Raw genomic sequence first — 17,953 nt, forward strand, 5'->3', positions numbered from 1 at the left:
TTTTGCTATTGTAAGATCTGTTCAGGCCTGCAGGCCAGAACAATTTATGTAGGCTGCTGCAATTGGCTCATACAATGCAGTTGACTGTGCAGTCAAGACACAGCAAGCAGTTCAGCCAGGCATCATTGTCTGGGTAGACAGCTGGGCACTGGTTGGGTAGCTGAGATGCAGCAACAGCTGATGGCCACCACTCCAGTCATTCTGCTTACAGGGGAATAAGCAGAGCAACTTGAATCTATTTTTTTGTTGTTGTTCTTGTTCTTGTTTTTCAAATGAAGCCTAATGGATATCACATGCTAAGTATATGAAACGGAAGAATAGAATATTGTGACTGGAAGGAGAAAGTAAATAAATGGAGTTATGAGTGAGTAGAAAGCATGGGGTTGGCCTTAAATGTTAGGTAATTAGTACTGTTGGAGCTATAAAGATTTATATCCTCTGGCATATACAAACCATGGGGCACATCTGAGCACTGAATACTGTATTCTCACCAGTCATCAAGTACACAGAAATCTTCATATGTGTTGGGTTTTCTTCGCCTTTTCTATGGCGTTTTTTATGGCATAGTTCAGATACAGTATCATAGTGTTGGGATAAATTCTTCAGGAGCTAAAAACAGAGTTTACAATTTTGGGAGATGACAGTATTTTAGTAGGACGATTGATTTTGGAGGAGTAAGATAGTGTGCAGTTAGAGGGCTGAGGAAATAAAAAGCAGTTTTCCTGGGTGAGTTGATGAAGCATTATATAAGGAAAGTTGCAAACCAGTGTGGGTATTTCAAAATCATTAAGTAGTCCAACCAATCATCTGAGTTCTGCTCCCTCTTTCTGGTAACAATATCTGCAGTGATATTTAAATGAAGCCAAAACTGAAGTCAGATACAATTTTAATGTACCATAGCATCTTCCCTAATGCAGGTTTGAACAGTGGTTACATTGACAACTCCACAGTAAATCTCAGCCACATGACCTGAGGGCCCTTAAATTCATTTCTCTTTTAGGAGACAAATTAAATGTTCTTTTACCCAGAGTAGACCCAATTTGCTTTAAATACACACATCCATATATGTATTCAAGCTGTATGGATGGCTGTATTGGTATTACACTGTCCCAGAATTATCTCATTTCTGCAAATTTTTCTTTTCAGTGAAGCTTTGAAGTCATTTTGCATAGGGGAGAGAAATAAGGAGGCAAAGTTGTTGCTCTTTGCTTTTTTTAAAGATGGCAAAAAGCCAAGAAAATGTAAATTTTAATAGCTTTCCTACTGTAAAAGCTTACACAAACTAGGGGAAAAGGAACATCACTAATTTAATCAATTGTCTTAAATTACATCTAAACTTATATAAGTACAGAGTTTTTTAATCCATAAATGGATAATCATTTTTCTAACTAATTTATATTTCAAACTTAAAAACTGTCTCCCATTTTCAATCCATATTCTTATATACTAACTATGCAGCAAGTAGATATTTTTGGGTACTTTCTGTGGGTTGTGATGTTGCATTTACAGGCTGAAATAAAGCCATATAGCCATATAAGCTTCAAAATAGCTTTTCTTTGCCTGCCAATATTAGTTTTCTCCATTTAGCCATCAGTGATGATATTCTCTGTTACACTAATGAAGACTAAAGTTATTGGGGAACTTTTTATGGACCAGCATTTCCTATAGCAAATGCTAAAATATTAAATATTTTTTTTTGCTCATGAGGTATCCTCAACAAACGTATTTTTTGACATTTTTATTGGAAACTGTGTTTCTTGGATAGTAGAGTAGTAGAGAAAGAAAAAACTCTTGCCTATACTAACAGACCTCCAAGAGGCCATTTGCTGCCAACAGCCTCCTCTGAAGCTGGCTGTGGTGGCTTGACTTTGGCCAGCTCCAAGCCACCTACCTGGCTGCTCCTCTCACTACTCACAGACAAAACAGACAACGTGGGAAGAATTCATTTAATTTATTGTCAATTAAGAATAGACTGAGATGGTGAAAAACAAAGACAAAACTAAAACAGCTTCCCTCCACTCTCCTTTCCAGGCACATCTTTCTTGACCGACTCCTCTGCCTCCTCCACACATCCCCCTGACCCTTGCAGGGGAATGAGAAATGGGGTCTATAGTCTGTCTTTGTCTTGGTCTTTGATGCACCGTCCTCACATTTTTCCCCTGCTCCTGGGTGTGGGTTCTCCCCACTGGCAACAGACCTTCATAAAATGCTCCAGTAGGGGTTCTATACAGGTTGTGGTCCTTCAGGAACAGACTGTCCCAGCATGGATCCCAGATGGGCTGCAGGTCCGGCCAGGGGCATGCCCCATTGTGGGCTCTCCTTAAGGGGCAGCTTCCTTCAGTCCTCTATGGACTCCTGTGTGGAGATCTGCTCCAGCATGGTCCCTCCACAGGCTGCAGGGGCATCTCTGCTTGGGCACCTGGGGCACCTCCTGCCCTCCTCCTCCTTTCCCCTTGTCTGTGCAGGGCCGCTCCTCGCAGTGCTCCCCTCACCACCCCCTGCCGTGCAGTGTTTGCCCTCCCTTCCCCAGGCTGCCCCTGAGGTTCTGCCATCTTGGCTGCGGGTCCTGGCCAGGCCCGGCATGGGGCTGGGACTGGGACCATCTGGGGCTGGCACGGGGCAGCCCTGGCATCACCTCATGCAGAAGCCTGGTTGCCAAAACCTTGCTGCATAAACCCAATACACCAGTGCACCACCCTCCAAGGTCCCTTGCTTTGGTGAAGGACTTCTTCAACAATTTCACATACTCTTTCTCACCTTCCTCACCCAGAAACTCATTACCATCATCAACACGGTCTCTTCAGGTTGTGTGTTGTTACCGATCTGTTTGTTTAAACAATGTACTATGCATGGCTCCTGATAATTTAATTCAGTAATATATACTTCTTGAATTTCCTGACTTGTTCAGTTCAGTAGGAAATGCTATAAGCCAAGTTAAAATAAGCTGTAGATTGGTGCTAGGGTTTGGTTTCTCAGGGTGATACTTCCCTAGCAGAATGACATATAGATTTTTTGTACTGCCATGTTGCAATGTCTGCTGTCCAACTTGTTTGAAACTCTAGTAGCAGCAAGTTTTTCTCTAATAGGTTCCACCCAATTTGACTGATTTTTACAGAATAATATTTTATTTGTATCTGTATATATAAATAGACATGGAAATATAGATAGAGAAACTCTGTTGAATGATAATAGATAACTTGACAACAAATGTTCCCATGCCCTTCCAGATCTGTCTGGGTTAGCTAGTTTTCTCAATTTTTCTTTCAACTTCAATAATTTCCTGTTGTTTCTTGAGTTGCAAAAAGCCCTACAGACTTCTCTGGGTTTGTGAGCAAAGATTTTTTGATCTTTGAGGTCTGACATTTGGATCTGTGTCCTGCTGCAGATAATTCCCCATCCCCTCATCCACTTGAGTTATGCATTTCTTGCTTTCTGTGCCTTTCCTTCCCCTAAGGAAGCCTTGTTGCTTGTATCTCCCTGCAGGGGTCCACCTCATCCCAATTTCCAGACAGACTTCCTATCTGCTGTCTAGCCATAGTCATTTTAATAAAATATACATCACCTTTACAGAAAAACAGAAAAGGATCCCTAGCTGCATACAGCTTCTGAACAAACCTGTAAGAGTAGCTCAAATTTTGATGCTTTTGTTTCGAAGAAAGCAGATGCAGTGCTACTCTGTATGGGCTGTTCCATGCCTTACATAACTGCTTATCTTCACCATACCAGTTATTCCTACAACCAAAGCTAAACTGAGTAATGGTTTGAATCTAAGTCATATGAAAATGAAATACATGTTTTTACAGGAGTAGCTGTAATCTTAAAGATGAATTCATATTCTTACAGAAGAGCTTTGTGAGCCAAAAGGGGTATACAGCCTTCCAAGAATCCGTTAGTAGTCCAAGTATGTATTATCAATTTAAGTAAAATAAAGCAAAACATTATTCTTAGTCCAGTTACACTACCAGTACTTTTCTCCAAGATACAGAAGTACTACAGAAAAAGATAATTACCCTTACAGTTGAAGTTGTTATTCAAAGGCTTCCTAGTTTTCTTCTCATCGTTATAATCACCCTTCCTGTGCTCCCCTGAGACCTGTGGTTGAGTGCTAATTTTCCTCAATAAAAAATGGAGAGAAGGGTTTACAATTCATCAGCTTCCTAAATTGTTCTCCAGTGAAAAGTACAAATGGCTTAACCTGACACCTTTAAATGAAACCTAACACTGTGGTTCTTTTCCTGCCTTGGGTCAAGTTGAATTTATTTTTGCCTATTCTATACTGCAGGCAGCTTAAAAGTGGTGGTGTTGTTGGTTTTGTTTGTTTGGTTGGTTGGTTATTTTTTTTTTTTTTTTCTCATTGGTTTCTGGCTACAGTTTGATTATTTTCATTGGTTAGTTATTTAAAGTTACAAAGACACCTCCTCCACTCCCAATTAGGATAAAGAGGTAATGTGTATTAGTTAGACATTTGCCATACAAGGTGCACAGAGCTAAGCAGAAATGAATTCAGGTAGTCACCTGATGACAAGGTAACTTGCTGTTTTAAGACTTGTAATCTTAAAGCAAACTGAACTCACCTCATACCACGTCAACCCCTGGCAAGTCCTGAGACCATGCACTGCTGGATCCATACAGAGCCTTTACTAGTAATAGTGAAATCATATTTACTGGGCTACAATTCCCACCTGGAGGTAAGCTGGGATCCTAGTACTTGATGTTTCCATGTTCTTTTCACAGTTTTTTTTACCTGACCAGGGGAGCTCTGTATGGGCAATTCAGCATAGTATGGTCGTATAGTTTAATCATACTAATTATTTCTACAGCTGAAGTAATATTCACTTAAGATTTGAATAGATCTAAACAGAAACAGGACGAGGTTGAAGTTCCTAGTCTGAATAACCATACTTGTTGCTACATAAATCGTATATATTTAATAGGGATATCTTTTGTTCAAGTGTACAGAGGTTAAGTAATCACTGGAGAATAAATTCTGGCAAATCACAGTTAGTATTTTGAGTCTGTGCAGTGCTAGCTAGATACCAATAGTAGACCAGTTTGTTTTGAAGCTGCAAACATTTCTCAATCATTTTAAAGGTTTACAAAGCTGGGATATAATCACCTATGTGTCATTCTTGTTTATCCAAGGAGTCAAATTGCAGTAAGGTTTCATTGTCTAAAATAAGAGAAAGTTGTATAGTAAAAAGCGGGAGGGGGAGGGTTGCTTGTTTTTGTTTTCCTTTTTTTTTTGGTATTGAATAAGACTATTGTGCTTGCTGGTCTTATTCCTGAGAATCTTGTTGGTCTGAATCCGAGTCATCTGTTAATGGCATCAGAGTTGAGATAGATTCAGATTAGTGAAATTCTCAGGAATAACACCACTAAGTCTTTTTAATCGGTAAATCAGAATTTGTAATTACAAAGTATGTATGTAATTATGACAGATGTAATGTTTCTGTTATCCTTCTAAACACTTGTTTGTGGTTGCTATTGTTATTTTTATGGCCAACACTAATGCATGTTTCCCTCTACAAGGTTTTATCATATGATGCTAAATTTTTTGACATTAATAATCATCAACAGTTTCTTTATTGTGATTTGCATTTTCAGTGGAAGTAATCTTGAATGGCTGATAATCATATTTCCTCTGTTATTTTTCTTTCATACACTTCTGTGAGTAAAAGCCAACCAAGAAAAGAACTTCAGTTTTCTGTCTCATGTCTTAGTATGTGGTTTTGGTATATCAGATATCCTGTGTCATCTCGTTACTTAACAACGTAAGTTTGAAAGAAATGCCATCATGAGTCAAATATCAATTCATAATTTCTAGAAGTTATATGAAGCTTGCAAGAATATTTTTTTTCTGAGATAATACATGCTGTTAACAACCTGCAAAGAACCTGCTACAATTTTCAGTATGATTTCTGTGAGTAGCTGCTATGTCTGCAGATGAACAGAAAATCCAAACAACAGTATTTTTTCTTCAAGATTATTTTTTGTGACTTTCCTGGTGTTACACTATAGATCTACAAACAATGGGTTCTTCATTAATTTCATCCTTGTGGAAAGACAAATTTCTAACCAATTCAGGAATATGCAGCATGCTGAAATATATATTAAATGAGCTGCAGCTCTAAAAGAATCACATGGTCTCCTATAAAAATCAATGAAGTCCAAGACAACACTGTAACATTATTCTGATTCATGAGACCTTAAGGCACGTAGCAATACTCTGGAATTTTCTGCTGTCTCCAACAGGTGCATGGATAGAATACATTTACCTGAAGAGAATGGGAAATATTGTGAATATACCATCCATAATCCAGAAGGGAGCTTCCATCAGCTTCTACACGATGATGGCTGTTGTGACCAACAGCCCTTTCTCATCATCAAAGGTAGATTTTCAGACTAGGAATTGCTGGTCACATATTTAATAGACTTCTGGAATTTTATCATCATTTAGTATCAGCATGTTAGGTTGTGAAAGGTCTTATCTTTCATGCTGCTTCAAGGAACAGTTTCACATGCAATTATGATCTGCTTAAATCTCACATAAAAGAAACATCAGACTGAAGTACTTGTTTTGAAGTTTTCTTGTGTGGATATCAACACAACCTGAAATCAGAAAGCTTCCTAAAAAAATTGTGATTCTTGAAATTCCAAAGATGATTCTGATAATCAGTATTTGTTTACATTCCATGATGCATACTCAGAGCATGACTAAGACAACGAGTTATTGCTTTGGCAATTTTTGACTATTTGCTCTGAAGAAGGAAGAACTAGGCATGAAGTTAAAACTGATTCCTTTTTCTTTTTCCACTTCTTTTTCCCCTGTGTGTGGATCTTCTACCATGTACATCTGCAGCAGCTCCTTTGAATTTGAACTGGAAAAAATCCTGCGTTTTTTACTGAAGTTATTTACTCTCGGAATGACTGTTCTTGAGTACGTTGCACCATGTTTTACAAAATAAGCAACGCTCTGAATTCTAAGCCACTATTTCTTCATCTTTTCTGTTGATAACACATGCAGTCTGTGTCCAAAATAGCACTAAAGTACACAAGGTGTCAGAAGATATATTTGGTAACTATAGTGACAGGCAAAACTGATGTGCAGTGGCATAGCCATGGAGAGTAATGGCACTTTGATCACAAATAAATCTTTAAAAGTTTAAAAAAAACAAAAACAACAGGTGTTTCAACTTGTCTAGATTTTAAATGCAGGAATTTTTTGCTATCAGTCTTCACTTGGACTTCAAGGGATGGCATACTTTGTCAGACAAACCATAAACTTTGTAGGAGGGAAGATAATCAACACAAAGTCACAGCTGCTTTAACCATCCAAGTAATATTATCTAAATCCAGCAACAAACAAGGCACCACTTTCTGCATCTGTTCTCACCTTCTACTCTTGCTTTCAGCCAGCTCAAAATGCACATATTGGCAGCCATACAACTTCATCTCATTTGATGCTACAGTTCCTCAGTGGGAGTTGGAGAAATGGTTGATAAATCAAACTCAACCACTAATCACACCATTCACTTCTTCCCAAGTACAGCTTTCTACAATTGAAAAAGAATGACAATTTCTAAGCATCATAATCAGCTAATTCTCCCCTCCTGAGAAATTATACCTTTTAAACTACGATGCCAATAGAATTGTGCAGATTGAACACTCTATGGTATCAGAATATGTTATCCTGTCCCAGAAGCTACTCATATCTCTTTGTGGATATTGTACTCTCATCACATTGCTATTCGCTCTAGCAATCATACCCTGAAAGCTGCATACTGCCTCTGCATGTGGAACCCTTGAAATACATGGTTATCATCATTCTGATATTACCTTGGGAGCTCTGGAACGTGGTTTTGAAGCTATGCAGTGACCAGTCAGGTCCACATTAGCCAGTCAGGAGGTAGGGAATATTCATGGTATGGAACTGTGGGTCATATCAGAAGTTCAGGAAGCACAAGCATCACAGGAAAAGTCAGGTAATAGAATACCATGTGAAGCATGAAAATAATTTAATATCAAATAAATATATATTTTTTATATATTTATTTTTACATAATCTGTAAAGTTAATCTCAGGTGATGAGATAGCTCCCATTTTATAATTACTGTATGATTTGTTTTGGGTTAAGCTGCATTTTCTTAGTATTATTATCTTAGTATCTTATTGCCAGTACAGAGAGATTTCATCCCTTTTTTAATTTTCTGAAGGCACTTTATTATAGTTCAATATTGTCATTATTAATAATTTTCCTTGAAGACCTGTAAAGACAGAGAACTAGACTCTGTAGGTATTCAAAATATCAAAGATTTTTAGGCTTTTTTTTTTTTTTATTCTTATTCAGGGGATGGGTTTTGTATGGATAAAGTCACAGATCCAGCTGTATTGTAAGCAAAATTCTGTAAAAGCCTCTGCTGAAGATTTTTCCTGTGTCTTGTAGCTCTGTGGTGGTCATGAACTTGTAGAAAACAAACAAGCATTGTTTTATGAATATTAAAACATTCTCTGATTAACAGTCATGGTGGAAAATATTTTGATTTCTAAGCTTTTATTACGATTTCCAAAAAGCTGTAAAAAAAGTAGAGAAAAATAAAAGTCTTATTTCTGGGACATTTTTTTCCTATAGCAGTTGCAGTACACAGAATGTTCTATTAGTTGAAATTACACTTCCAATGTCTTTGAGTTTAAGCACCCGTTAATAATACTTGCTTATTGATATTTGTAGAAAAATATGTGTATCTGTATGGAACTGTGTTGATCATGTATGTTTTTGAGAGTTTACTGATTATTCATATTCTGCTATTGTACAGAATAATTCAGTGAATCAGCAGAAATCATGAGTATTGAACCACAGAGGCTGTTATGGTTGTCTATGTTTTTGTTTTGTCTATTTTTTATATTCTTTAATACTACTAGGAAATAAAAGCATGTGCACTTATTCCATCTAGCAGAAAACACCTTAGTATATATTTTGCATCTCTCCCACTACAGTATTTGAAAGGAAAAAAAGATTTTATCCCAATTCAGTAAGAGTGCATTATTACGTCAGGCAGACTTGAGAGTTACTAACGTTATTCATTTATAGAGATTATATTTGTATTTTGACTTCTTATCAGTGGCAACTCCAATGCTGTTTTCCCGGTGGGGATCTCTACTTAGGACTACTGTGAACATGCAGTGTACTTCATGTTCCCATGTTACTTTCTCTCCCTCTTTCAGTTCTGATCTGCTATGGTGCCAGAATTGGTGCTAATGTGTGTCGTCCATACTCAGTGCAGGAGCAAATTAGGCCTCAGAAAGATTTTACCAAGGGTTATCAAGTTCTGGTGGACACAGGCCCCAAGGTTAGGGCTGCTCCTCCAACATTGTGTATTTGCTGTTAAAAGTTGGATAAAAAGACTGACATTATGGGTCAATATGAATGCAGACTTCTCCTTTGCCTATATATTCCAATTTTGCTAATGCCATTTACAAATGCAGGAAAATATAACCAGCATGGTTTCAGCTTAAGGCTAAAACTGTGTATTAAATTTTTGCCTCAGCTTCTTCATTGCTCTTTGCAGTAGTCAACTTCCGTGTCTTTTCTCTGGTCTTTCTGAGCTGTGCTTCAGCATGATTGCACTGTTATTGTACCTTTTCTATAATCCTAATATGTATTTAGCTTATTTGCCTAGATTCCAGTTAACCAATTTATACGGTTGGAATGATATAGTACAGACCTACTGGTATTTTTGAAATCCTAGTGAAAATTCATCATAGCCTCTTTTCTCTGGTATTTTTTATATGCATGCGTTAGTCTCTGTGATATTCTGGGAATCCTTTCTAGGCATAGGCAACTACTTCAAAATATGTGTATATTTTTTAAATTTTAATGAAATTTTCTTGGACTGTATTTGCACTCACTTTAGTTTTCTTTCATATATTTTTTGTTTTCAGCAATGTTAGCCTCACAGTATATTTTATCAAGTATTTCAACATATTTACAGAAAAATGAATGGAATTGTAACCACTTAGTCTTGAATGATTTGAAGTGTTATTGCACTCCATTTGCAGAATAGGACCAGGGAACAGGACTTCCTTAACTGTTCATGAAGCCACAGGAGAATACACATTCAGAGGAATGCAGCAGAAAATATCATTACATATTTTACATTATTTTATAAACAATTTTGAAGAGATCATTTTCAGACACCTTTGAAATAGCTAGAAATTAACTTCGGTAAATATTGATGGTTTATGAGTCATTTAGGCCAAATCATTTTATTGTGTACAATTTTTATGCATTTTCTTTTTGTTTTTTGACTTTCCATAACCTGAATAAACAAAAATATGTCACTTTTTTGAAATGAACCAAATGCTTCTTAACATGTATTTGATGATGATGTGAGTAGATGATGTAGTTATCAAAAACCTCCTATCTTTCTGAGTATTCATTAGGTTGTTTTTTCCCTAGTAAAAGAAAAAATCCTTTTCCCTAAGATTTAATACTTTTTAGTATTTAATATTTTTCAGTATTCAAATATTCGTATTTGAATAAAATATGTTTTCTTATACATGAAAACTTAAGAAAGTTTTTCTGGGTACAGACCAAATGTCTACATAGCAAAGTTATTTTTCACAGCAATACTAGAAAACAATTACATAAACTAAAACAAGAAAGTGAATCTACTGGAATAGTTAGTTAATTTTAAGGGTCTTTGTGAGTCTCTCTCTCTTTTTTTTTGTTAACATCAGGTAACACTTATATCTCTTCTTTGGAAAGTATGGAGTTAATTATAGTGAATATATAGTGAATTAGAGTATTTGTGATTAGTGTTGAACCGATAGAATCTTCCTTTGCTGTTATCAAAGTAGTATTGTTATGACTCAGTCACAGGTTGTTTCAGCATATCTATTTTCACAATTCAAAATGTGACTTCTAAAAGAAATGTTTCTAACAAAGGTAAAATCAGAAATAAAATGGCTGAAGTATATGTACACTTTAAGTATGAATAATGTAGATTTACAGTTGTAAATGTAGATAACACTCAAAGATTTTTTTTAAAAAGCAAATAATCAGTAATTAAATAATACTGATATGAACTATGTCGTACAAAGTGCTTGTAAAATATATAGAGATTAGAAAACTGTTTTGTTTTGTTTTAAAGAAATTACATTTTAATTATCCCAAGAAATCCCCCCCAAATTGCTACATTCAGTACTGCAGTAGTATAACGTTTACTCATAATGTCATATTTTTGTTCTTTCATCTTTTAAAGGTAGAATGAAAGCAGAATTTTCATCATTAGGAATGATAAAAGAGATGGGTGATCTTACTAATTTTTATCAATCCGGAGAAATTTAGATTTTCTCCTGCATTAGGTTTCATAACTTAGATTACGTATCTATGCTGTGTCATTTTCACAGGAAACAAAATTCAGTGTCCTTGGACTCTAATGTGGGGTACTTCTCCTTCATTGAAATCTGATATACTTTATATGACAGCTTTATTTTGAATATGTGAAATCTAAATTGTATGCATTTTTTTCTTGCATTCAGTGAGGAAACAATATGTATAGAGTTATGAATGTATGTATTTATAGGATTGAACATTAAAGTATGCTTCAAGTTTAAATGCAATACAAATAAATAGTTACTATTTTTCCCTCTTTTCTTCACCTTCCTCAGTAATGAAGGTAGGTAAACATCACTATTTAGTATCAACTTTTTCTTTCTTAAATGAAAAAAAATGAAAAAGAAGCTAATTTTCCCAAAGCTACAAAAAAAGTAAATGCAGAGCCAGATTAAAAATAACTGTTTATTTTCTTCCCTCAGGTATACTACTCCATGGAGTTGAAGTGTCAAACAGTGGAGTTTTTTAAAATGTTTTATTTAGTTTTCCCTGCTCTTTTATGCTCTTGAAAGTCAAATAGGTTTGGGTCAGGGGGTGGGGAGATGTTATGGATAAGGATTTTTATCAAGTTGATAAATACAAAATTTATCTTCTATAAAATGAGAAGCTGGTATTCATTTTTCAGCCCTACCTTCTTCCATGCAATCATAGGTAAATGAAATCCAGAAATTTGAGTTGCATTTATGAATCATGTTTTTTGTTGTTGTTGTTTGTTTGTTTGTTTTAACAATGTTGAGCTTCTGTCAAGAAAATATGAATAATGAAAATAAGAAATCTATGACTGGATTTGTATTTTGATCATTGTATCGGGGGATATTTCTATTCAGTTTCACAGTTGCATTTTAATGTCGAGAGATAATGCCAGCTGTGATACTATGAATTTACACATGTATTTTCATTAACTGAAACATCATAGCAAAATAAATGAGGTAATAAACAGGTTTTTAGTATGTCATTCACTGTGCCAGTCATAAATTGATAAATGTGGTGGTTTACCTTGACAGCGTTCCTTTAAGCATGTACTTATTCCCATGATTATAGTGCCTCAAAATAGAACATATTTTTCTATATATTTTTAATTCATTTGACAAATTTAGAAATTGCTTAGCTGTCAGTAATAACTTCACCACGGGTGAAGAGATGCTTTCAGTCATACTTATCAATGGTGTTTAATATATGAGACATACATAAATATACATATTTGTATAAAACCTTTCTTTTTCCTGAATCAATGTAAACAGAGCCCAGATGGCCGTATAGAAGTCAAAGGGCAGCATGGAAAATCGTCACTGCATATTAAAGATGTGAAGTTGTCAGATTCAGGGAGATATGACTGTGAAGCTGCAAGTAGAATTGGTGGGCACCAAAAGAGCATGTACCTTGATATTGAATGTAAGTTCTAATATTTTGTTTCTCTTTAAAATTTGTTTTAAAAGAAAAAAAGTACATTCTTAATGGAAGGTCAGTTGTTCCTGGTAATTCATGTTTAAACTTCCATAATTTAAGAAAGTGTGTTCTTCTGTAGTTAGTAGTACTGAATTCTGTGGAGGGATCCTGACTTTTTTTAAGCTGATGTGACCCTTGTCAGTGATTTAAGCATAACAGGATTTCATCTCAGATCATATTCCTGTGATATTACTCACTTATTTAAGGCTAAACTTAATAACTACAAATTGGCTAAACTTCAAATTTTTGGGCTGGTGGAGCCTGCTCTGGGTGAAAAGTATTCACTGGGATAAGGTAAAGACTGATTTGAGCAACAAGTCAGACTTGAGCTGAAACTTCCAAGATGCAACAAAGTCTTTGTTTTTTGGGGTTGCTTTTTATTTTTCCCCTAGTTCTCTTACTTTCTAATCCTCCTCCAGATATCAAGCCCTTGTTATATGTCCTCATGGAGCTGGAGTTCACAAGTTTGTGACAATTTCATGTGGGCAGGCTGCTTTGTGGACAGGTTGCTTTATTCAAAACTCTTGATTTTTATCCAGGAGAAAATGAGATTATTTTTGTTTACAGAAGAGTCTGATGCTTTAGAAGCCATCAGAGGATATAAATTTCAAATACAGGAAAATTCAGTGTTAAATTCAAATACCCTTTTGTTCAAACTCCTAAAGGAAAGGTCTACAGAAATGAAAACCAAAAGTCATTATTCTATTTTGCTAGAAATTTGCAGGATTTATTTATATTGCTTAGAATAGCTTGAGTGAGCCTGTTTGAGCTTCAGAGTGAACAAAAAAAAAAAAAGACCAACAGAAAGGTTGCATGAAAAGTATTTGATTGAATAGTTACATGAATGGAGGGGGATAAAATATTGGTCGGTTTCCAGAAGGCTTACCAAAGCTTTGAATAAACAATTAGACCAATAATGTAACATAGTGAGGTTTACTTACAGGCTATTTGTAGTAAAAATAAAAGTAAAACCCACTGAACTGACGGAGTGTCTTTCCACTGAACTACAATAAACATTGGAATAAGATCTATATACGGAGATAAGTAATGATTTCAGACTGTCAACTGAGTGATGTCTTGAGGAGTTTTGAAAGTGACTTCAGTATACAGTTGCATGTTCCATCATTTTCACAAGCCAGCAGTGGATATTTATATAGGAAATAAATCTGAAAGGAAAACAAGAAAATTTCAAAGTTCTAACTGGATGTTAAAAATGCGATGATTTGCCAACCCAGAAGGCCTAAGAAATAAATACAGTGTTCATTAATAGCTTTAACATATCTGTTTTTCAATAAATAGACATTTGAAGGAATTTGAAACTTTGCAAAGTAATTTGCAAAAATTCTTTTGGGAGCATATTTAAAATATTTTTTCTTTAATGACTCAGTCTTTAATGACACCTGGTGCGCTGATAATTATTTATTTTATATGAATTAAAGGAAAAAATATTTTACTAGATAAAAATTAAAGTTCAGTGAAGCTCCTTCAAAATATCTGTAAAATTCCAAATCATATCCTACTGTACGCGTAAAATAATATGAAAAATATGTTAATTAGCATTATGTAGCTATTATGCTTTAAAATTCAATATATATATATATATATTTTTGGTACTAACAAGGGAAATATAGGATTTGTCACATTTTATGAAATGTTAGCAAAAGAAATGGAAGAAGTCATTAACAGAACAGAATTCATATTAAAGTCCATAACAAAAATTCTGGATTGATAGAATGTCATCTAAGACACGTTTCAGGTATCATTGATGTCATCTAAGACATCTTTCAGAGTGAAATTTTTGGACATAATGCTGTGAATTTAAAAGTAATATATTACAATTGAATTAATGTGAATTGTGTGGCAGGCTTAACTGTAATATGTATGGGAACAATCAAATACATATATGTGAAAATGGATTAGCATATTGTTTTAATTCTGTATTTATGCTGATGTAGATACACTTTTTAATACAACGTAAAACTTTTTACAGTTCAGAAGTCTTCTGATAAAGAAGTTTTTAAAACATAGAAATATTATTTTATCATAATATAGATGACACATTGTAGTGATGATTTTTAATTTATAACACAGCATTTTTATTTAACATAAAATTATGAAATGTCTAAAACTAGAATTTTCATTTTTTGAAACTTTAACTGTTATTGAAGTTTAAACCAAGTATTCAGAGAACATCTGTGCTGGAAAAAAAGTGAACAGAAGTAGAAATATTTTCATATCCATTACGTGTCAGGTAATTTTGTAATGCAGTGCATGTATTTTGGGGGTGATACAACAGAAGTCTGTCTCTGTTGGTATTCAGGTTTACCAGTCAGAGCAGTTTTTAATTTGCATTGGAAATAACTTTGCACTGTTACATGAACTCCAACTGTATCCTGTTTGTCCTGCCCAGGCAACAAAGCACTTGTCTAATGACAACAATTTCTGTCCATAAAATAGTGTCCTCAGAGGAAATTGTCTTCATTCTGGCCTCATCCCCCATCAATCTAGTTTCTGTCATAAATTTCTGTGATGAAACAGTCTCTATAAAAGAATCTATTAGTACCTTCTTACCACTGGTTCCGTACAATGCGGTGTAGTCTTAAGTACTAGACGTGCTTTTCTGAACTACAAATATATATATATTTTTTTGTAGCAAGTGTCATAGTTATCTTTCATTCTGGCTATTTCACTTCATAAGTTGCAGGTTAGAGACTTTCAGCAGAAGTTAAATTTTCAAAAACTAAAAAATTTATTGGTAGTCATAGCAAAATGGGAAAAGAGAGGGGAGTTGTATGAGATTCTGTGAAGTTGGTATCAAATAAATGTTTTGACTCCCTTTGTATTATTCTCCAAGTGATCTTTTTTCAGCATATTGACTGTAATTACAAATGTTGCTATCAGGGTTGTTTATATATTTTTTTCCAATTATTAATTTACCAAATTGCAGATTTGAAAAATCTTCAAAATAATTTCAATGATTCTGGTTTTATTCTCTTCAAACCCATTTTTGAGAAGGATTTTTTTTCAAGTATGGATAGCTCTTTGCATAATCACTAGTGGGCCATTTTAGCAGAATTTGTATTATTTAATGGTATTCTAGCATAAACCTCAATAACTACTTTAAAATTAAAATATAAATAAATAAGCAAGGTCTAATTGTACATATTGTTCCATAGCTCCTAGATATAGCTAACCAGTGCACCTAATACCATTCTATAAACTAACAACACAAGTACAGTAATCTTCTTTAATAATCTTAATTAATTGATTAAGTCTTAATCTTCTTTTTTAATATGTTTGCTAATTTATGTAGTCAGGAGAGGAGCATGTTGCTGTCACATTTTCAAATGGCAGTGCAGTCTAACAGGACTAATCGAGTCACAGGATGCCCTGGTGTCACTGTCTCATGCTTTTACTTACTGACCCTTATCAGAGACTTATACTGACAGCAAGATTGCACAGAGTTTCTATACTTTATCCTTGTTCTCTGTTGGGGTTACTTTTGATGATAAGAGCAGTTTGCCAGGACAGGAAGAGATTATCAGTTTGATACTGTTCAGGCACAGTTAACCCAGCCTTTAATCTGAAATACATGTTAGATAGACATGAATTGTAGAGAAGCCAGAGTCACTTAAAAGGATTTCTTCCTACAAAATCTTTTTTGTGTTTAGTTATGTTTAGTTTTCCTTGTATTTACTATGAAAAAAATAAAAGAAAAAAAAAAGAATACTTAAGAAGTACATGAAAAAGAAGATAAAATTGTTATTTACTAATAGATATCATTAACTGCAAGTTTTGGTTATACATATGAAGCCTAGTGTATGTTGGATTTATTATTATTAATAATAAACATCATTGTTACTACTGCGAACTGAATCAACTGATTGAAAAGTTGGCATATATGATGTATACTAGGTATTGGGTATTAAGATGTGTTTGTAGCAATTAGCAACATATTTCTCATGGATAGACAGCTATTTCTTTTTTCTTTTTTCTTTTTTTTTTAATAAAAACATGATAGAAATAGATACAAAAATAGATATAGCAGTAGGTATTCTGATGATGAGGAGGTTTTCAGAAGGGCCTGAGGAGGTACAATGTACAAATCCTAGTGAGTTACAAAGTGATCATACATACAATACGATCACGTGCCTTTCAAAGTTACAGTTTTCCTATGCAAATGTTTACATTTCTATATGGTACCATTGTGTTTTTAGCTGAGATATATTTGTTCTGAAACTAAATGCTAAATGTGAAGGAGATAAGGGAATATAAAACAAACAAACAAAGAACACAATACAGACCTAATTAAAACAAGAAAAATTCTGATGAGAGAACACATTATTTCTTGGGTGTATTTCTACAAATAATTCACTGCAGTGATTAGAATTGAAGAATTTAAAAATAATAATAATAATTTTGACTTACTGGATATAACAGGTCATCTTTTTTCAAGGTATTATTCTCAGTAAAGATGTCCTGATACCTGCTTCATCACTATACATGAAGATTAGTGTTGTGGGCTGTAATAGGCTATCACGCGCATATTACATTTGGTAATATGGTACATTTTTGTATGAGACCAGCCACATGAGTGGCTGACAAATATGACTTCTTAGAAAGCAATTTCTGGAATTTAAGTAATTTAGGGTTTCTTCTAAAAATTAGAAGATTTGCTTACTACAAATTTTTGTCCAAACATGAATTTTGTAGTTATATTCCTTATTAATTACCAACATTATTTCAGTGATACCAAACAAAATCATGTAGCATGTGCAGCATACTATTTATCTTTAAATAAACTTGTACAGTATTTATTATACTACTCAGCTTGACACTACCCAACTACCACAACTTGAAATCAGTCACATTACTGTTATAGTATTCAGCTTTTCTTTACGAATAGATTAGTCCTCTAGGTCTTTCCACTTTGTTATGTTAGTCATCTGCTTAGCACTGCAGTTAATGCAGGTGCTTTGGATTCATGCTGTTCATTTTATACTTTTGAAAAGACACAGAATTACTTAAAAGCAGACTGAATAATTTGAACCACAAAGTCTACCTAATGTCAAGGAAAGAAAGCTTTGAATTAGTGAAGATAATGCTACTATG

The 17,953-nt window shown here is 34.5% G+C and overlaps 1 protein-coding gene across 12 annotated transcripts in view; it reads left to right on the plus strand.

Moving 5' to 3' along the window:
* Positions 1-17,953, plus strand: part of NCAM2 (neural cell adhesion molecule 2) — a 294,421-nt gene that overhangs the window by 190,162 nt on the left and 86,306 nt on the right. For all 12 annotated transcript variants that reach the window (XM_083820854.1, XM_083820852.1, XM_083820856.1 and 9 more), the window contains exon 9: positions 12,637-12,787. In XM_083820854.1, coding sequence (XP_083676980.1) covers positions 12,637-12,787 — 151 coding nt within the window. The remainder of the gene's footprint in view (positions 1-12,636; positions 12,788-17,953) is intronic.

The sequence above is a fragment of the Anser anser genome (assembly GCF_964211835.1).
Source record: "Anser anser genome assembly, chromosome: 1".
In the NCBI taxonomy this organism is placed as follows: Eukaryota; Metazoa; Chordata; class Aves; order Anseriformes; family Anatidae; genus Anser; species Anser anser.